This window comes from Marmota marmota, unplaced genomic scaffold, assembly GCF_001458135.2.
Source record: "Marmota marmota marmota unplaced genomic scaffold, marMar, whole genome shotgun sequence".
NCBI lineage: Eukaryota > Metazoa > Chordata > Mammalia > Rodentia > Sciuridae > Marmota > Marmota marmota.
Window position 1 is genome coordinate 37355906 of NW_026000057.1, and position 22532 is coordinate 37378437.

General features: G+C 37.7%; 1 protein-coding gene across 6 annotated transcripts in view; it reads right to left on the minus strand.

Moving 5' to 3' along the window:
* Papss1 (3'-phosphoadenosine 5'-phosphosulfate synthase 1) overlaps positions 1-22532 on the minus strand; it is a 126235-nt gene that overhangs the window by 51325 nt on the left and 52378 nt on the right. For all 6 annotated transcript variants that reach the window (XM_015484621.2, XM_048813706.1, XM_048813703.1 and 3 more), the window contains exons 3-5: positions 22184-22419; positions 17696-17834; positions 13573-13691 (exon numbers count right to left, since the gene is read on the minus strand). In XM_015484621.2, the coding sequence (XP_015340107.1) occupies positions 13573-13691; positions 17696-17834; positions 22184-22419 (494 nt within the window). The remainder of the gene's footprint in view (positions 1-13572; positions 13692-17695; positions 17835-22183; positions 22420-22532) is intronic.

Consider the following 22532-nt stretch of genomic DNA (forward strand, 5'->3'; position numbering starts at 1 on the left):
AAATATCATGGTGGGAGATCATGTTAAAGGGCAAGGCAGAGGAAGGCTGCTCAACAGCTCTGATGGTAGCTAGAAAGGGGGGCGGGGCAGGGGGATAAGACATAATTCCCAAGAACACAAACCCCAATGACCTGCTTCCTCCATCCACACTCCATCAGCTTATAATTGCCACCCAGAACAGCCTTAGTCCTTTCAAATTATCCATCAAGTGGACTAATCCATGATTAGATTATAGATCCGGTGACCTAATCATTTCACCTCTGAAAATTACTACATTTTCCCTTGAGTTCTTGGGGAGACACCTCATATTCAAACCACAATAGTCCCCATTCTGAGGGACAAAAGTCTAAGAGACACATGACTATATTTTGTCTTATGTAAAATCTTCAGTCAAAAAAACAAGGCACAGTCACATGTTGATCAAAGCTAGATGACTGCACAGAAACCTATCTGCCACCACTCAAGTGGCTGCTGTGGGTTCTGAGAATCTAGAATTAGTCTCCTGCTTTTCTCAGACATTCTATCCTTCACAGATGAAAACCAGAGACACAGTTTGGCACTGCAAAAATCTGTGCCAAGATCAAGCTGCTGCTACTAGTAAAATCAAGGTGTCTAACTTATAATAAATCTAAGAATAAATATGAGGAGCTGGGGTTGTGGCTCAGTGGCAGAGGGCTTGCTTAGCATGTGTGAGGTACTGGGTTTAATTCTCAGCATTACATATAAATAAAATAAACATCCAGACAACTAAAAACTACTTCTTTAAAAAAAAAAAGAATAAATGTGAGCAAACATTAAGGAAAAGAAGTAATAAATTTAGAGAAATAAACACTGCAAGTTCCATCAGTGACACAGCTCCTGGAGTCCAGATAGGAGTGGTACTTTCTAGAGACCCCTGTGTCCTTGAGTGTCCCATTGCTCACCCAGAAAAGCAAAAATGTGTAAGGTACAAACGCTGAACAACCCAGATTCTTCATGTAGCTTCCAGATCTAAAATGGAGTTTCCAGCAGGTAGCCTTTGTTGAAAGCTACTCATCAATGTTTCCTAAGGATAAATAGTACATGAGGTCATTAAAAAACAATGGCGAAGGAAGAAAGACAGCTCCACCTGCTGCCTCTATTTTCCTCATAGTTATAAATACTATGCAACCATGTGCTAACAAGGCAAATTAATCCCCAATTAAAGAACCCATGCTAAAGTAGGTATGTCTTAACTTTTGCCAATGGGGTCAAAGAAGTGATAAAGTTGACTGAACTGTGTACTTGAAAAGGAAAACCACACACGGGGGAAAAAAAGATCCTTCTTTAAGTCTAGCAAGAGAAATAGCTTAAGGCTGTTCATTCTGTGCCTTCCAACTCCAGAAATTGTTTTTAGTACATTTATTGAAAATTATAAAAAATTAGGATTGAGGAATGAGGGGAAAAACTACCCTATATCCCTCTACAAGTTCATCACTGTCATTGTTCTACCTTTCCACCCAACTGTTCTCCACCTACAGAGGGACATCACAGGGCAAATGGCAGCAATCTATGCAAACACTATTACACTTCATCAACTAAAAATAAAAATTCAGAATCAACTTTTCCTGGAAGGACAATATGACATTCATTAAGTGAACTGCATACATACATCAGACGTGTTCAATTAGCTTCTTGAATATGTAAACCCCCAAAGAGGAGGCTTGAGGCATAGATTCTTGGAAACTGCAAAATGAAGAATTAAAATCCTCTACACCAGGAAATAAATGATAAAACTCACTGAAACACGAAACGCAAGCATTCATTAGGATTTTGGTAAGAAAGAGTACGATATGGTTTCACAAGAGATCTGAAATTAAATATTTATATTAATCACAAAACTTTGGGGACACAATATCTCAAAACCAAAAAAGATACATGAAAAGAACAGGGGTCTATCAGTTACTTCTAATGTTCCACCTCTAATAGTGTGAAGTAAGGAAATAAAACACAGGCTTTTAGTATCTAGGATCTGTGTTAAAATTTTAACTGTGAGACCTTGAGCAGGTTACTTAACATGTTACCACCAATCTCCTTTTTTTGGTACCGGAGATTGAACTCAGAGGCACTCGACCACTGAGTCACATCCCCAGCCCTATTTTGTATTTTATTTAGAGACAGGGTTTCACTGAGTTGCTCAGCACCTCACTTTTGCTGAGACTGGCTTTGAACTTAGGATCCTCCTGCCTCAGCCTCCAGAGCTGCTGGGATTACTGGTGTGCACTACCACGCCCAGCCAATCTCCTCCTCTTATGCTAAAATTAAAAAAAAAAAAAAAAGACACACATATAGGTTCCAGTGCTGTTGTGACAATTAAACTGTGGGGGTTAACATTAACCAGATACTTACAACAACACCGCACATTGTTCTAAGGGATTCACATGAATTGGTTCACTTAATCTTTGCAAAATCTTCTACCATGAAGGTAGAAGAAACTATTCCCATCCTCCCTCTACAAATGAAGAAACTGAGGCCCAGGAGAGGTTATTAACTTGCCCCAAATCCCTGATACAGTGTCTTCCAATGCACTTAACCCACACTAAAAGCTCAATAAATAATAATTATAGTGTGCTTGCTACATATCAGAACTGTTCTAAACTCTGTACATACAGTATATTAACTCATAGAATCCTCAGTGTAACTCTGAGGCAGATTTTATTATTATTTCCTGTTTCACAGATGAGAGCACTAAAACCAGAGAAATAAGGTTATTTTTTTTCCAAAGTCATATAATTAGTTGGTAAGTGTTAGAACTGGGATTCCAACTGAAATCCCAATACTGTTCAACTCCAAAAATACTGTGCACTGTTCTTCCCATGAAAACTGAATTATGAAATATTATGTCACAGAAACTGTTCATAATTTACTTTCACAAATAAATTTTATCAGGCATTTATAATGTCCACACTTTCTAGCCAGTATGTGATCATTCAGTGTGCTGACAGAGTTCTAGGCAAAAAAGTAAAGCTACTTAACTTTTCCATTAGGCCTGAATAGTTCTATTAAAATTTTCAACCAACTTTTTCAAACCCTGCTGCTGTGAATTAACTGAGAACCAAATTCCATTTCTGCCACTTCAGACTCCTCAGCACTTTGAAAGCCAGAATATGCTATCTGGGAATAAATAACACAGGGACTCCAGGCAAGAGAAGAATTTCATTCTCAACTCCAGTGAGGAGTATGACTTTCCATAAAACTTTCTTTCTGAAGCATTTCTGAAATGTGCATTACTGTAAGGTCAAGATATGTTTTTGTATGTTGTGGGGAGGTCAGCTACTCACCTTTCCCCCACACTTACTGCTGATAAGAGCCAACAATCAGAAGAGAAAGCTTCCAGCACACTAATCTTATGATCGTTTTTGGATGCTACAGGGCATTTTTAGCTAGTTCCCTAAGCCAGAATCCCTAGGTACAGCTCACAGATACTGAGGAATATCAGCACTGGGAACTGTCTGCTGCAAAGCTCCAGGCACACAACTGGGGCTATGCTTTACCTCCACAGCAGCTGTCTCCTGCAAAGCCACCACAACATGAGAATGTGCATGCAGGTTCCTGACTCTAGTCCCCCTAGAAAGAGAGTCAAAGGAAGAAATACAAAGTAACAAAAGTTTCTGTATGAAATTTCTACATTTCCTTCCAACCATATACCTAAGATAAGGCATATATGTACAAGAATTTGTGAGCAAATTATTGTCTACAAGACAACTAGTCTGAACATGAAACAGGTTAATACTTACACTATGAGCCAAACAAATAATTTTTGAGCCAAACAAAACATTAAAAGTTTGTGCACAGATTTTGTGTTTTAGTAAGGACACATTTTCAGTCAAGAGTTTTTAATCACCTTTTCAGATGAGGGAAAATTCAATTTTTTTTTCTTTTTTTGGTTACCAGGGATTGAACCCAGAGGCACTTAACCATTGAGGTACATCCCCAGCCCTTTTTATTTTTTATTTAGAAACAGGGTCTCACTAAGTTTCTGAAGTGAGGCTGGTTTTGAATTTACAATCCTCCTGCTTCAGCCTCCCGAGCCACTGTGATTATAGGCATGTGCCACCATGCCAGCAGAAAATCTTTTTTGTATTTTATTTTAGAGTCAATTTTTTCATTATGAGCATTTCATAAAATTTTCCCCTTTCAAATTCACTACTGCAATATTTTCAAGTGACTTTTAAAAGCCTCACAACTTGGATATCAAATTCTTCTGATGGCTAAACATTGCCAAATAGAAATCCAAGGGGCTGCTACTGTTTTTCAAAAGATAAAATGCATATTTTTGGAATTAATGCAGACATACAGCATGAATCAAAACGAACATGAAACATCTGCTCAGTGGAACTGACTCCTATGTAGACTCTAAGTGTAGAGACAAAAGGAGGGAGTCTCCATCAGGAATACAAAAAGAATCTTAAAAATACAGACGTAGGCAATTTCAAGTACATCCTAGTGACAAATCTCATTTTCAAAACCACCACTAAACATCCAAAAGGAACAAAACCACCTCAAAGTGAGACAAGATATCTGGACAACAGAATGTGATGTCCCTGCCACATGAGCTATTCATTTTATTTGGGATTCATTAGGATTTCTAGTCACAGTTTTCTATTAGAAACAATGTGTTCTTCTTCAATTTGTACATATAAAAACCTTTATTTCAGCAAATTTCCTTTGAAACAAAAAACAGATCACAAGCCAGGCCAGAAAAAGTCTTCACATACCTAGACACCTCCCCTCCCTTCTGCAGAGCTCCAGTCTCCCCACACTTCAGGGTAGAAGGGGCTCAAGGATGCTCCTAGGAGTCCTGTGCAAGGGCCCAGTGAACAATTCACACATGACTATTAATGACGGGTGAGTTCTACAACCTATAAGTCTAGAAACACTTACATGTTATGAATTTTAAATATTAATTTAATTTTAAAATGCAAATTGGGTATCCAAACACTTTTATTTTCTTGACTGAATAAATACAACCTAAGACAATCTAAGATCTAACATATATTATATCCATATCCTTGTCCAGATAGATTATTTGTTTTTACCTGGACACTGGCAGGCAGGACAAACAACACTCATGACACCAAAACAGTAGCTCCTGCCTGCCTTCTCATTTTAACCTTCTGAAAGAATACTATATGTGTGAATATGTTCATAACAGTGATTCTATTTGTAAGTTTTTCCTTTAAGAATTTTCTGTACTTTTTCCTCTAGAGCCAAATCTGTTTTACAGACTTGAACACTAGGGCTCATTCATTTTTTTATATAACTATTAAACTTCTATTATCTAAACTACATGCATCCAGAGCATGAACACCAAACAACATTCTGGCAACACTTGAAAACTGAGCTGCAAAATTTGGTTTTTATGTGTGGTATAAAATCCATTTAGAGCACTAAATCGCCATTTTGTAAAAAGACAAACCTTTAAATAATTTATAGCACTAGTAAATCTCAAGTTCTTGGTAGATTTTAAAACAGTATTTAAAATATCACTTTAGATTAAAACCAGCAGCAAGAAGCTGACTTCCTTATGCCATAACAAGCCAAGTTAAAGTGCAATACTAGCAGGCCATCTAGTGACCACTGGAGGGTTAGGGAGAAAAATTAAATTAAAAATCCTTATTATTTGTTAGTATCTTCTATATTGTTGAATACTCACCAAATGAAACATGTTAAGAAAATGAAGATGCTTTGACCAAATGCCAAGAAATGTAGTCTTTATAGCAATGACCATATTACCTATACCAATTATATTATGTATCCTAACTAAAAGAGAGGTAAGAAAATCAATGATCTGTACCTTTACACTCAATTATCCACAGTATTTGAGGTACTCATCACCCTAAAACACCCAATGCACAGTATACTAAAAACATGTTTTGCTTGAACACTGAAATAAATGCTTTATCTTGCTAAAAGACATTAAATAAAAAAGTCCAGATAGAATTCATTTCAGAAGAGTCTCTCCAAAGTAATGCTGAGTATCAAATAAAGAGAACTCCATTTATAACTATTATTCTTATGGAGGCTGCACTTCTCAAACACCACCATTCTCTGGAAAGTCAGACCACATTATCCTCTTCCATAATAAAAAGTCAAGGTACAACAGGAAATGCACAGATAATTTTGTCTTTGTCTCCAGTACCTGGCATACAACTTCTAAAATCCTTGGAATCTCCTCAGTGTCTTACTGAGATGCCTCTTGGTTGATCTTTCCTACACAGCTCCAGGATGGGCACTGGTCTCCACAAAGACCAAGCTCTGATCTGAGGGTTAAAACTTTCAGTCTCACCCACCCCACCTTTGAGGAGGAGAAAAGGGTCAGAGATTGAGTTCAATGACCAAAGACTTAATCATTCATGCCTATATAAAGCCTTCATTAAAACAAACAAAAAGCCTGAGTTCATCATAAATCAGCAATAGTAAATAAAGAACTTTCCTGAGTTCCATGAGTCGGTCTAACAAATTATCAAATCTGGTAGGTGGGGGGATATCCCACCTACCAGATTTGATAATTTGTAATCAGCTGGGCATAAAAGTGGGGCCTCAAACCTCATTCATGGCTATCATCTGAAACAGAGGTAGTCCTATGGGACTGAGCACTTAACCTGTGAACTGAACTAACTGCAGATACGTAAGAAATGAATGGAATTGCTGGACACCCAGATGACCTCAAAGATCAAAGGTCTGGTTGGTGTAAGGAAAAAAAAAAAAAAAGACTTCAAAAGTCTAACAAAACTGAACCTGAAAAGAAGATAAATTTTACTTAGCTCATTTTAGAAATAAAGTGTTCATTTTAAGAGGCATAAGTCACCCATTCACAACTTAGATTCAGGTTTTACAACCAAGTAAATCACAACCTTCTGGTAAAATGTGCCCCAGCCTTCCAAGGTGGGAAAGTTGTCTGAATCAAAATGTGTCAAATTCTAACAAAAAAATAAATAAAGCCCAGAGGTCATGAAGGAGGGAATCCCTTGCACATATGTCTGAACAAGAACTATTACAGGTAACTACTACCAGACCACAGTGCATAAAGACTGCAGCAAACTTAAGCACAAAGTACTTCTGTGAGGACAACTGCCCAGCAACTGTCTGCCCAACCTTGGGGCTGCTGCCACTCATGGCATTATCTTTGTAGCCAATGATAATTGTTCCAAAAGAGTTTATCTAACCCTCTGCACTTCAGCTTTAGAAGGCCCTGTCTGTCCACTTTGCCTCCTTAAATATTCAGTTTACTTTGGCAGCACTATCCTACTAAAATGTTCATTTGGCAGTAAATTTGTTATTTTCAGTGGATCTCTGCTTTTGTTATTTCAGATTGACAAAGGTAAATTAAGTAACTTACAAGCACTTTCTTATTTCACACTATACAGAACAAACATTTCACTAACCAACTAACAGGTAACAGACATGGTAGTTTATTATTTTTTTTTACATGGTTACATTCTTTCCAACCCAAGCAGTATTATCTTTGACTTACTCTGAAATAATTCAAAATTATTCTAAAAATACTAATCTTTCTAAGATCAATGAAATGCCCTCCTCTCCATTTCTTAGCCCCAACTACACTTAGAAAACAACTGTCAAGGAATGTGAAAGATTAGAGAAAAGATTCACATTTCAGAAATAAACTAGAAAGGGAATAATCTAGCTATTAATAAAAAACCATGTAGTAAAAAGACAAAGATTATGGACTGCAGACTCAATCACTCCTGATCCAGCTCTCTGGGACAAACAACCTTGTATCATCACCACTTCTCAGACTGTAACAAATTCAATCCAACAGTGCTACTGAGATACTGAGGGTGTCCAACCGCGCCTGTGGCAGTCTCTCTCAGCACACACAGTACTCTCATACATAATGCTGGCTAATGCAGGACCTCTACTCTTAATACTGTCATACTGTAAACTCACGCTGTCATCACACTACATACTATGAACTATGGAGATGAGGTCATTAGCCTTTGCTTTAAGGCACCAGTACACCTGACATATTCATTCCCCTCATCTCCTAATCTATGTTTAGACTCTACTATGTTCTCCTTCAGAACCCACCTGTAGAAAACCTCATTAATGCCTGTGATAAAAATGAAGCTGAAATGAATTTGCTAACCCTGGATGGACAGAGTTTGCTATGAAAAGTACACACTCACTACACCAAGTTATTTTCAGTGTGGGTGCAGTGGGCAAATGTACTCCCAGAATCCCACCAACTAACTGAACTTTGAGCTGAGTGTCAGGTATTCATTTGTTTCTCCATGTGCTCTATGCCCACTACATGAGCGAAACAAAGGAGATGTAGGTAGGTGTGTGGGTGTGTGTGTGTGTGTGTGTGTGTGTTTCTTTCAATTGTATTTTGAAATTCTATATCATGTTACAAAAAAAGGAAAATTCTCTACAGTCATTCTAGTCCATGCATTATAAACAAAACAGTGGTGGTGAGAACCCAAATTTAAGGTACACAAGACAGGAAATTCTATTGCTTAATTCACAGTCACATCTCAAGTATTTAAAACAGTGTCAACTACATAAGCCACTAAGTATTTCTTAAATTAATAAAATCAACCAAGAACAACAGAAAAATATTCACATGCTTTCAATGGGAAGTGAGTCACTTACTTAGAAAAGCATGTAACTGAAATTTTTTGGCCCAAAGAAGAGTGACATCAAAAGACAGCAATCATACTATGGAAGCATTTGTATTTCTTCTTTTGTTACTACTCAACTTTTAAGATAAAAACAAATAATTTTTCAACTATTTGAAATCTTCTCTGTCCTAAACAAATATAACCAGAATCCCTTTCTGGATACATATTTAATTACATTGTACTAAAATGTAATGAGAAGAGTCCTGAAAGTAAAAGTATATGAAAGTGACTCTGCAGTCATCAGCAAGTGTCTTAACTTCTCTGAAATATTCATAAATTTACTGCATGAATAAAATTACAAAACACGTAGAAAGTACTCAGTACAAAGATCACTTTGGAAACTACCATAGTAATTCAGGTGAAAGGTAGTTGGAAGCTAAACTAGGAAAAGAAACCTCTTCCCCAGATTCTGATAAGCAGAATGCATTATTAAAAAAAAAAAAAAATGCCCTGCATATATGTACCTTATATATGTACTCAGCAAATATTAATTGATCTATCACTCTTTTTCAAACTTTGAATAAAATTACCCAATCATCATACTAACTAGCAGGCATAATACAGACTAATATCTGTAAAAAATCAAAGGCAATTCATATATTCATTAATTAGGCACAAACAAATTAGGAAGAAAGCATTAATTAGGACTACAGAGATTAAGACAAGCAACAGAAAGAGAGAAACAGACACAAAGACACAGAGAAACAGAAAATACTACAGTGAAAGACATAGGGTCAGCAAATAAGAAAATACGCAGCTTGGTACCAAACTATGAAGAACCTGGAACACAAGTCACCCTGATTCTAAAAACAATGGGAAAAATCAGGTAATGTTTTAGAATGAAAGGGGGAAACAGACTACATGACAGAAAGATGATTCTGCAAATACCAAAAGGCATACAGAACTGGAGGTGTGGTAACATCATACCATAGCACTTATCCTCAATTTTTAACTGTTAGAGAAAAAAAAAAAAAAAGAAAAAAGATGTAAAATCCTGTGCATGACACATACCATAGGAGTCTGCATCATCACTTTACAGAACTATGGTTAAGAATCAATTTAATTCTGAATATGATATCCTGAATTCTGAATCAGGAAAGTAAATCAGTGGAAAAATCAGCACAACTTGTAAAGAATGTATGGGAATTCTCTGTTATTTTTAGACTTACAGAGGAAATGCAACGTTTTCTCAAAGTAAAATGTTTTTAAAATAAAAACAACAAAACATCTTCCTCCACACAATGGAAAAAAAAAAAAAAAAAAGCCTGTATGTCGGTAAAGCATTAAACACAAAGGATGCTACTCTAAGAAGGGCCTTAAAAAAAGTGATTACAAATTGAATAAAAACAGAAAAGAAGAGAGATACCTTCAGTACCTGTCAAAATACTTATAAATGTCAGAGTTATCTGAAATCATCTCTAGCCATAAAATAGCCTCAGAGATTCATGAGCCCCATAAAATTATATAAAAAGTTATCTATGCACATTTTTCTGGGATTTTGTAAAACACTTAAGATTCCTTAATTAGATATAAAAATAGAACAAACCTAATGAAATTTAAAACTTTATGTGATACTTTATAACTTTGATATAATAACACTCAAGTTAAAAAACTTAAGTTCAATGTACAAAAAAGCAAATAAAACTACACTCAAAATAAAAAAAATATTGGAATCACAATGAAAGTTTCAATGAAAAAGACAGAAAATTATAATCCATGTCTAAGCAAGGATTTTATTCCAATATAAATGAAAACTATCATTAATACTGCCATAGTGTAGATCACAAATGTCCCTTGAAGGCCCAAGTGTTGGAAGCTTGATCCTCAGCCCTGTGGTGCTATTGGGAGGTGGGGAACCTTTAAGATGTGAGGCCTAGTGGACAGAAGTCTGGTCATGTCCTTGAAAACACTGGGACTCCAGCCCTCCTCTTTCTCTTTGCTTCCTGGCCAACATGAGCTGAGCAGCTTCCTCTGCCACTCATTCCCACCATGATACATTGCCTCATCACAGACTCAAAGCAACAGGGCTAATCAACCATGGACTGAAACCCCTGAAACCACCAACCAAAATAAACTTCTCTTTTTAAGTTGACTTTCAGGGGGTTTCTTACAGTAATGCAAAGCTAACACAAGCACCAACAGTAACAGTAGTGTAAAAATTCACTGAAAATGAGACGTGGAAGTGCCGCAGGAGAACATTACCAACAAGTGAAAAGGCCAGCTAATCTAAAAAAAACAAACTTTCTTGAGCCCATCACAGAACTAAGGTCTTAAAACGGTGAGCTGAACTGCTACTCTGAGTGACAAGGGCCACCCAGAAAAGACAAGAAGTGCGAACTGTTTCCCAGAACACGGGAGGAATAAAGGCTGGTAAGAAGAAAACAGCTAAAATATGTTCAAAGTTTTTAAAGGCTGAGAATAGAGTAGTGTGGCAGGTGAGTATAACTGGGATCCCTGGGAACAAAGGTTTCTGTATTCAGTCATAAAAAGACCAAAAACAGGTGCTTAGAAGAAAGCTCAAGAGTCAAGTCTGGAGACTAAGAGTCTTCCTCAGTGGTACAGTCACAGAACTCTGCCCATTTCCCAAACCCTTCCCTCATATACACAAAAACCTTAAATCAATGGACAAGGGCAGAGGCTCTCCTAGGGTCCACTCCTAGAGTCCATCTAGGGGAATGGTAGAATCAAATAGGATCTGCTGAAGAAAAGGAGGTGGAGAAATCCTCTTGGGCCCAAGATCCTGCACTGATACAAACCAGGTAAATAGACACAAAACGTGCTAGTGATGTGACAAATAGGAAACTCACCCACAGGACATCCCAGGTTCAAAGAAGTTAACTGCCATGTCAGGAAGAGGCAGACACTGAGGAAAACCTGCCTCAAGACTCAAAGGCATTAAGAGGATACTTAGGTCCTACCTAAGACTGAAGCTGAACCATGAGACCTAGAACCATCACTGTGGTTTTCCTACCATGAGCCTAGCACTAAAAAAATAAGCAACAGCAGTTTACTGTTGAAAGAGGAACAGAGTAGGGAAAGAGACACCTTCTGTGGAATGGGCACGCAGAAGACGCAGAAATCTGGACCAGTTGCACTGAGAAAAACCCAAGAACAGTCCAGGCCCCACACCAGTACAAGGTAAAGCAACTCACCCCTGGAAAAATTTGAAACCTGTGGTACAATAAGAGGAACTATAAAATAAGGAGAAAGGCAACTGAAAACCAACTGAATTAATTCAATTCACTACATTAAAAGCACAGCAGAAAAAGAGATGTCCCCATGGAGTAAACATTATTTATCTCAAATCTCTTCTATTCATGTAGACACAATATCCAGTTTTCAATAAAGTAAATCACAAGATACCACAAAAAGGCCAAAAAAACAAAAACACTGTCAAGTGATAACACAATCAACAAAGCCATGTCCAGAAACAACCCAGATGTTCAAACCATCATATAGGATTTGAAATATAATATTATAATTCATGATTGTGTGATCTAGTAGAAAAGTGGACAACATGCATGAAAAGATGGAGAATTTCAACAGAATTTCCCTGTATATTACATGGAAAGGAGAGCCAAATGATGACAAATTTGTTTGTTAATGATTACCAGAGTTTTAAAATTTCTTCCATAAGCATATCACTATTAATAGATACAGGGAAGAATCAGGAACTTAAAAGTAAGTGAATTAAAATTATCAAACTAAATTATTAATAGGAAAGAATTTTTAAAAAGAGCATCTTAAAACTTTGGAACAATCTTTACCAACCCAAGAAGGTCAGAGAACCCTAAGCTGGAAGAAAAAGACCCAAACATACTAGAAGACCTAGATATATCATACCAAAACTGCTAAGAAAAAAGAATTAAGAGAAAATCCTGGTTCAGACGGGGGAAAAGAGAACAATTATAGCGAACAAAGACAAGACATCAAACTCTCCTCAGAAATAATGCAAACAAGGTCCATGGAGCAACATCTTTAAATACTGAACAGAAAGAAAAGAACAAAACAAAACTGTCAACTCAAAATTTCATACCTAACAGAAGAAGTATCTTTTTAAAATGAGCAGAAGAGAAAGATCTGAAAGCCTTTCCATAGTAATTCCTCCATGGCTCCAAGATACCACAGACATACTGAAATCATGGTTTCTAACACTTTGTAGGAGTTACATCATCTTTTTTTGTTTCTGTCCCCTACAATGTAAATCCCTCAAGAATGGAAACACAGCTGATTAACCTCTGCACTGTCAGACCCTAGGACTAAGACCAACTATAGTTATGGGCTTTTAATCAATGTGTGACTGAGCAAAAGGAGAAGGAAAAGAAAAAAAACTTCTAGAAACACAGAACAGAGTCAAGAAACCATGCACCTGTTAGTGGGTTTGAGCACCCTGGATAATATCAGGACTCTTTAAGCTTCAATATGCCCAGTTACAAGAGAAGGGTCCTTATGTTCTGGAACTTTACCCTCCACAGAATCCCTTGATAAAATTCAACCCTAAGGATACCTATCAAATTGTCACAGGGAAAATGCAGGCATTCCCTAAATGTCTAGGGAAAGTTAACAATATTGTGTACCTCAACTTGAACACAATAATACCAAGTTGCAAGGCTGAATAATCATGGCTGGATTTCTGCTATTAGGTATTGATGTGGTAAAATTACTGATAAAAGATTATGTTATTCCTAAGTTTTCAGAAGTTTACTCAACCAGAATATTTCATATATTGTACATATGAAGCATGCCCCACAATACCCAACACAATGACACACACAGAGAAACCTGTTGGCCCTTAAAGAATTTAAAATACAAATATCGTTCAATATTAACATTACCATGTTCTTGGAGGGGGAGGGTTACAAGATGGATATAATTCTTCTCTGGTTTTTCTTTTTTCACTGTCTCTTACCCGTTCCTGTAGAAGTTCCACAACTTGCTGGACACAGTCATTTACATCACAGGAGTCTGTTTTCAGCACCAATTCAGGGGCTTCTGGTTTTTCATATTCAGAATCGATTCCAGTGAAACCTTTAAAAGGTATCAGATAATAGAGGAGGTAGAAATTAAAATAGCTGGTTTCTTCAGTACAAGTTTCTACTTGAAATTAATATTTATGCTGTTCCTTCTCAGTTCAGGATTATGGAACTGACACTTCTTTCTTGGGAGAAGAGTTCTAATTAAATTTCCATTTCTTCTATAAACACATAGAATCAATTATCATTATCCAGTCTAATTATGTTCAACAAAGTTGTCACAAATACTAAATAAGTAAATATTGAACCACTGCTCCTTAGTAAACTACAAGACTGGATTCCTGACAGCCTCTGGTCACAATTTTGCCAACTGGTCAATTCTTTCACTTTGTTTGGGTGTTATTCTTTTAAAAGATACTTTATTTAACATATCAATTCCTTTACATTGGACTCACAGCCGAGTGTACTAAAACTCCTGCCTGAAAGAGAATGGCAATTACCTAACACATACTGGATAATACACAAGTTATTCAGCATGTGTATTTTCCACCATGAGCAACATCACAGTCTTCTTGTCCTTAGAGGTGCTAGACAGCATTTTTGGCACTAGGGTACAATTTAAAGAGCTAAATCATTTAAAAAACAACAACAAAAAAAGCATTAAAATGAAAAAAAAAACACACACATGGTATTAAATCAGGTGCAAAAAAGACATGTATTTAAGGTTTGAATTGAAACAAGAAGGCCAAGTGTCACCTTTGTTGACTTCGGCTGGAAACATGTCAATCAAGTGATTCCCACTGTTCATCACTGTCCTCCTGTCCACAAGTGACCCCAAAAGTTACAGGGGTATTGAGTTGAGGGTTACAAATAACTTTTATCAAGTAGGCAATCTTTTAAATTGTTTTATATTTTTAGTAGGCAAATACACAAATAAAGAACCCACAAATAATGAGGATCAACTATAGTTCTGTCACCTTTTTTTCTTTTTTTCCCTCTTAAGTAAATGCCTACACTGTGAAGAAATAAAGAAACGATACCACTGGATAACCCAGAGCTTCCCTCTCCACAGGAATACAGGCCATCGTACCTGAGCTCTAGACATACAACCAAACTGAACAGTCTTTTCCCTCTCAATGCAAAAACTGACACTAAGTCAATCTGTCCATTACAGTCACATGGATTATCCTTGGCAGAATCAAAGCTCTGCAGGATTCTTCTGCCATTAGATAGCAAGTATTAAGGCAACATGAATTAACATTAGCTTAAGTAAAACATAAATAAAAATGATGAGTCCATGATATCACCAAATAGATTCCACAGTCGAATAGTATCAATTGAGATATTAACCACTAACTAGATTTTCCCTGTTGTATGTGTGTTTCTACATAACTGCAGAGAAAAGAATATACAACAGTTCCCCAGAGTAAGTCAGCTGAGCCCAAGCTAGGCTCCTGACACCCTGATGTTACACCAACGTAAGTTGTTCAAGTCCTGCCTAACTTGGAAAGTTTAGGCCAATCTTTGGTTAGAATGGTAAATATAAATTTAAAATCATTCCTATTAAAAAGTATAGTTAGCCAAAGAGTTCTAAAATATGTACTATAACCCTATAGCACACTTATTTCTTTTTTTCCTATTTCATATTTCTAAGCATCATTTGAAGTCTTGAATCCAAGAAAAAATATCTGCCAACCGTATTTAGTGATGGGTCACAATAAAATAACTGGAGGAAAAATAATTCCAGTTAGAACATTGGTTGTAAAGTTCTGACTGAAACTGTGGCGATTCACTGGAGTCCTACCCCATGATTTCTCCAGCTTTAGCCCTTGGTTATAAGACTTCTCAAAGTAAAGCCAATGTGCAACAAAGCTAGCAAAGCTTTGTTAAAGACTTGGCTTGATGCTGCAGAGATTCAGGAGTTTTCCACCCAGCTAACTAGGTAGTTGCAACAAATGCATGCTGTGAGGAAAACACTTATATTTAAGTCAATAATAAGTAACTACTTGAGTAGGAATCGTGACATAATTCACATGTGGAATGGATGACAGGAATATATTCACTGCCTAATAAATGTCTTTAAAGGTCTAGTAAAGACTGAGGTCCACTGAATGTATGAGATCTTGTCTGTTCTTGAATGTTTACCACCACAGCTCTGAAACTACAGGCAGGAAATTGTTAAACACCATTTTGACAAGCAAATGATTTTTTTTTTTAAATAGTGCTATAATCAGGAACCCTAGCAACAGGACAAACCTAAAATAAATCAGCATATATGAGTACACACATACACACAAATAAGTTAACCTAAGGATCATTTTCTGAGGAATGCAGCCAATACTTGGGAAAGTTAAAAACAAAAGGAAAAAAAAAAACAGACTGAAATGAACACCCCAGTTATAGATACAAACCCAAGTGACTCCAGGATATTTTGAATTTGGTCTTAATCATCTTTTCATTCCTAAGCACCAAACATATACCCCACAAATAGAAAGCAGTGAAATATGTATTGAACACCCCATTCTCCCGCCTGCTTTTCATTTAATCAACAAGTGAATGTGTGTGACAGGTATTATACACTGGGCCACACACTGTACAAAATTTTAAAATACAAAAATGCTCAAGGTGTTGTCCCTGCTCACAACTGGTTTAGTTTACTCCAGCCAGCCAGACACACCTACCTCCCTCACAAATCCACCCTTGCAAAAACAACAAAACCAACTACAATTAAGAGAAGTAAAAGGTTTAGACTGCAGAGTCCTGTACATACCATTTGGCTTTTCTGTGACCAATCTCTATACAAAGAGCTGAAATGAAACTGGCCATCATTGGAGTGATGGAGCTACGGGCTAAACTGGTTTCCCTCCCACTGTCACTATTCCAGTCAAGCTGCCTGTTCTGAGTCAAGAAGCTTAGTGGATGAAGGGATTATATGCAGTGGGCCTTGTCAAGAAGCTGGGCCTCCATGGTAGAACTGACAGGAAGCACGTCAGACTTGTTCACAGAATGAGATGTCACCAAGGCAGGCAGAATTTGTCTCATCTAGTAAAGCATTCCCAGAATAACAATTATTTTCCCTCTGGTTTAATTTTCACTTTTAAGGTTCAGAAACTGAATACCAAAATCTAAAATCACAGAGCTCCTGATAGATCCTATGATGGTCCCAGGCTACCACACCCCCTGTTGGGAAGACAAACAAAAATTTCCTGCATGAATCACTCATCCCTAAACAATGCTCAATGAGTAATCTATCTTTTTTTTTTTTTTTATGCTGGCATGTCCTATTTCCCTAATGTCAAGAATGTCTATAAGATAAATAGTGACTGGTATCAAAGGCAACAGTAGAAACTGGTCCTCAGTTTTTCCTTCAATGTCTAATGTTCACCACAGTTGAAACTCTGGGAGCAGATCGTGAAACCTAAAAAAGCAAAGAGCGTATATGTTGATAGAATCAGTGATATATATTAGTCCTACTTAGACTGAATAGTGGACCATTCCAAGCACTATGATAAATAAAAATAGGCTATTTTTCTTGCCATCAAGATACTTATAATAGGGGCTGAGGTTGTGGCTTAGTGGTAGAGCACTTGCCCAGCACATATGAGGCACTGGGTTCGATTCTTGGCTAAATAAATAAATAAAGTCCATCAACAACTTAAGAAAAAAATTAAAAATCAAGATGCTTATATAAGGCATTTTTCCCAGTAGTTCGGTTAAGTCCTCCATTTTCACTGAAACAAAAACTGTAGAAGTGGTGGCAGCTAGTAAGTAATCTAATGTTAGACACCTCACTTTACCAAGTAGGCTTCCACCACCTCTCAAAGTCACAACTCTGTCTTGTGAGTAAGATTCCAACATGACCAACAATAAGTGCACAGTGCTCTACTGCTGCTAGGCCTAGGAGAGAGAACCATGAGATGGACCCACCTTTGTCCTCAAGGAGCCCCAAGTCATTTGAATACTCACTTGAATATTCCCAATCTCTGAGAAAAGAGTATCAGACAGGTGGAAACATAAAATATCTAAGCAAAGAGAAACTGGGAAGAAAATATTACTTGCCTTTAATTTCTCCCGCTCGTGCTTTCTTGTAGAGTCCTTTGACATCCCTCTGTTCGCAGACATGCAGAGGAGCATCAACAAAGACTTCAAAAAAGGGTAAACTTGCACCCTCGTGGATTTGCCTTGCATTGTTTCGATCCTTTAAAAAAACACGACAAGCACAGAAACAACAAAAAGTGATCACACACATCAAGGGTACCATATAACAACAAGTAAAAGTGCTTTCCAACTGAGTTAGTGGAAAATATATCAGGAAAAATTAATTTATATTTTAAAAATATAAACTGAAATGAACAAATCCAAGACATTATTAGGTTAATATTCATTAGCCTAATGAATGCAAACCCAACATCTTGGAAAGTTCCAGAAGAGAAACAATGGATGTTCCATGAATACTCTGACCTAAATTCAACTGGAAACCTGAATCAAAGTCCAGCTGGAATGCAGGTGTCATCTGGCCTCTGTTATCACCTTTAACCTCAGCCCAGGTTAGCATGAAAGTGACTTCACAAAAGAAGTCTATCCAGAACCCCAATGCTGGCTTACTCCTTCACCAAATGCAGCCCTTGCAGCCGCCTCTCTCTAGCATTGCCAAAACATATCTGTCTGTACAGCTCCTAACCAGCAACCCTCTAGAAACCACCTTTATCGCTCTATCTAAACTCTCCACCCCACTGGAACACTTTTTTCTTTGAAAGTCAACATCATCCTCTTCCCTCTCTTAACTAAAAGCCAGCTCTACCTTGGGGATGCTTCATTTGGCTTTTGTTCTCAAGTGCAAGCTCCACATTTGTACTCTGTATTAACCACACTGCAGTGCCCATATTTCCAAAGCTAGTTCCTCAACTTCCGCCGTTCTTTTCCTACATTTTAGCATATGCCACCTTTCTTTTGAGCCCTCTGAAAAAACCATGCCTATTTGCTCCATTCTGACCAGATGACAGTACTTTCTTTTTCAAAAGAAAATCCCCAGGCACAAAAGCTCTTGGTCAAGTGTGTCATACAAATGTATCTACATCCTAACAATCTTATCTATCCTCCCCATCACTCCACCCTTCACATAGTCTAAATCCCCTCCCCTTTCATGTCATCCTGTAGGATGACATGAATGCTGTTCAACGCATTCTCCCTACTCCATCTGAAATCATCAGCCATACCCTTCTCTACTGCTTTCCCCACAAGCATTACACAAGTCACTCTCATCCATTTAAAACAAACTAACAAATCATACAAAAAGTTTCCCTTCATCTCAGCTGCTTTTCAGTGCTTAAAATGCCAGGAATCTGACTTCATATCGCACTGCCACCCCAACAGAATCCTAACTGTGACTCCCCAATCATTCCCCTGCACATTCCGTCTGGCTCCCAGCCCTCGCTTTGCCCTTCCCTTACTTCTCATTTTGAAACTTGTGAAGGGGGGCCTTGAACCTGTGACCCTCTTCCCTTACTTAGCCTCTGGAGGTATTAGATCAGGCATGCACTGCTTCCCTTAAACACAAGGGTTGCCCACACTCCACCATAGCATGCTGCTCATCTTCAGCAGGCCTTGAGCACTCTACTCAGCTGCCTCCATAGTATAAATAAGAACACATACACCAAAAAATAAAATAACATATACACCAACACTGAAGCCCAAGCCCTGACTTCTCTTCTGAAATTAAACATACATCAACTTCTTCCTAAATACCTGGATATCCCACAGGCGCCTCAAACTGATATGACCAACAATGAATCCAGTCTCTTTTCTTCCAAACCTGCATTCCTCCTTCCACTGCCCAAGGTATGACAACACTATGCACTCTTAAACCTGAATTGGTCTGATTCTTTACCTCTCCCAACATTCACTGGGTCAAAAGTCCTTCAGATTATTACCTCTATGTGCCACACCAACCCCATCTGCCCTATTTCCCCACTCCCCATTCAACCTCATTTCTCTCACTGGAACAACTTGAACATCCTTTTCATCAGTATTCTCAATGCTCAAAGCCACACTCTGCACTATTTCCAGGGTACCAGCTAATGTAAGTCTTATCATCCTACTAGACTCTTCAGAGACTTCCCACCACCATCAAGATAAGAGGTGTGGATTTTACAGCGCTACAGCTGGTCCCACCATTCTCAGGCCTTTACTCATTGAGCTATTAATAATTAATACTAGAACTATTAGGTTTGTGTTTAGAACCAAGATGCCCCAAACACATTTACTGAATGCATAAATTTGATCATGACTGGACAGGAAAATATACATACCTATATTACACGGTCCAACCCAAATATTATGAATTTTGACATACCCTAAACATACTCCAACCTCATTCTTAGAGCTTTTACAAATGAGGACAACAAAGATTTTAATCCACACTATGAACACAAGGCAGGGAGATCAGCAAAGACTTTTAGATACCCTAGCCTCAGCTGGTAGCTCTCCAAAGCAAGTCTCACTGACTTTACCAATGTCCCAAGAGTTGCAAAGATGCACAGAAGGTACAAGAACTTCACTATGATTATGTTTCCTTTAAAATTGTTCATACCCAAGGATTCAGAAATGCTAAATAACACTCGTTCTGTTTACATATTTCTTCTGATACACTTTAAACTGACAGATTGACACTGATTCCAAGGTTTCAGGAAAATAAAAAGTATAGCTAGTCCTCAGGGAACACTTTAGGACTTCTGCCATTCTTCAATTAACTGAACCTGTGAGGTTAACAATCTGACACTTCTTACAGGTCAAATTTTGTTTTAAAAAAGTCTACATGATCATTAAAATGTGTTTCTGGGCTGGGGATGTGGCTCAAGCGGTAGCGCGCTCGCCTGGCATGCGTGCAGCCTGGGTTTGATCCTCAGCACCACATACAAACAAAGATGTTGTGTCCGCCGAAAGACTGAAAAATAAATATTACAAAATTCTCTCTCTCTCTCTCTCTCTCTCTCTCTCTCAAAAAAAAATGTGTTTCTAATACAGTACTAGAATTGTGCCATTACTATTTATTACATCGTTGAATATTTGTCACATGCCAGACACTTTGCTGAGGACTTTCGTGCTTGATTTATCTAATCCTCAGAAAGACCGTTAATTAGGCATTAATGGAGCTTAAGAAAGTTAAGTGAACTGGCCAAGGCCATAACAGTTAACAACCAGCAGAGGTGAGATTCTAAACCACCTGTGTCCAACTCCAATGACAGACTCTGCTTTGAATCGCTATACAAATTTGCTTAGTATTTGACATCTGGGCTTTCTAAGGGCAATAGGTTGTCATTCAACGAACACTAAGAATCTGGCTTTGGTACCAAGTTAAAGAAGACCAAACATAAATAAGACCTTAACACTCAAGGAATCCGTGGAATTTGGAGGCAACATAGCATGGTGGATAGAACACGGGTCCTGGAGACACACTGTCCAAGTGTATATCCTTGCTTTACCAGTATAGCATGTGACTTTGGCCAATGTACACCTTAGTTTCCTCACTGAAGATGAGAACTACATGAGTTAATTCACATAAAAGCACTTTACAACAGTTAGCAGCATATTTAAGTAAGTGTTCAATAGTTGGATGCAGTGACACACACCTGTAATACCAGAGACTCGGGATGTTGATGCAGGAAAATCACAAGCTCAAAGCCAGCCTCAGCAACTTAGAGAGGCCCTAAGCAACTTAGGGAGACCCTGTCTCAAAGTAAAAAAATGACTGGGGAGATGGATCAATGGTTAAGCACCCCTGGGTTCAATCCCTGTACCAAAGGGAAAAAAAAGTAAGTGTTCAATAAATGTTAGCTACTATTATTATCGCTACTGGTACTATAAGCAGCACCAGTGAACTAGGACATTGTAAAGTAATGTGTTAAAGTACAATAACAAGGGCATAAAAGACAGAGCCCAACAAAGCCTGAGGGAGGAAGAAAAGTGCTTATGAGGAGGAGATGCCTAACCTGAGTCTCAAACTTTGAAGAGAACTCAACTGAGGCTAAGAAAAGATAGGCAAGAGGAAAGAGAGAAATGCCTTCTGAGTCAGGGAGAAACAAAAATCCTGAGATAAAGAACAACATGACTTTTTTCAGAGAAATACAAAAAGTGACTTGGTGTTGCTAAGGTCTCTATAAAGTCAGAGTGTGACAGGAACTGAGAAAAAAGAATCAAGATCAATGACATAATAAAGGACATGTGTTAAGAAACCTGAACTTTTCCTGGTGTCTGACATCTGCCAAGTGTTCACAATAGGTTTACTGAACTGAAACGTCAAGCTTGAAATAATTTAGCCATGGGCTTAAGTTCAATAACTTTATTATACTCTAGATTATAAAAACCTGTTTTTATAACAGCAGCTTTTCCCAAAACTGGATTTACTCAGAAAAGTCACAGCACAGAACTGTGTAGGTTATTTTAATTTGGAGTTAACCTCAAAGAACAAGTCACTGTTTCAGTTAGGTACTCTAATACCACATTTTCAATTGATGTAATCAGAATAGCATTGGCACAAAATCCACAAACCTGAGTATAGGGTGATATAAAACTGGTGATACACACTAAACCAGCATCTGCAAACAGCTTAGCAACTTCTGCAATTCGCCGAACATTCTCTTCTCTGTCTTCAGGACTAAAGCCAAGATTTTTATTAAGACCTTGACGAATATTGTCACCATCCAAAGTGTAGCATGGGATGCCATGGCAAACCAAGTACTCCTCCAAAGCCATGCTCACAGTGGTCTTCCCTGCCCCAGACAAGCCTAAAAGTAAACAGCCAGAGAGATTCCATATGTAAAGTTAGAACAGTAACTACCAAAGAATTTTAATAACAGGCTTAAATGTATTCATGATTCACATAGGTCTCTCAGGAACA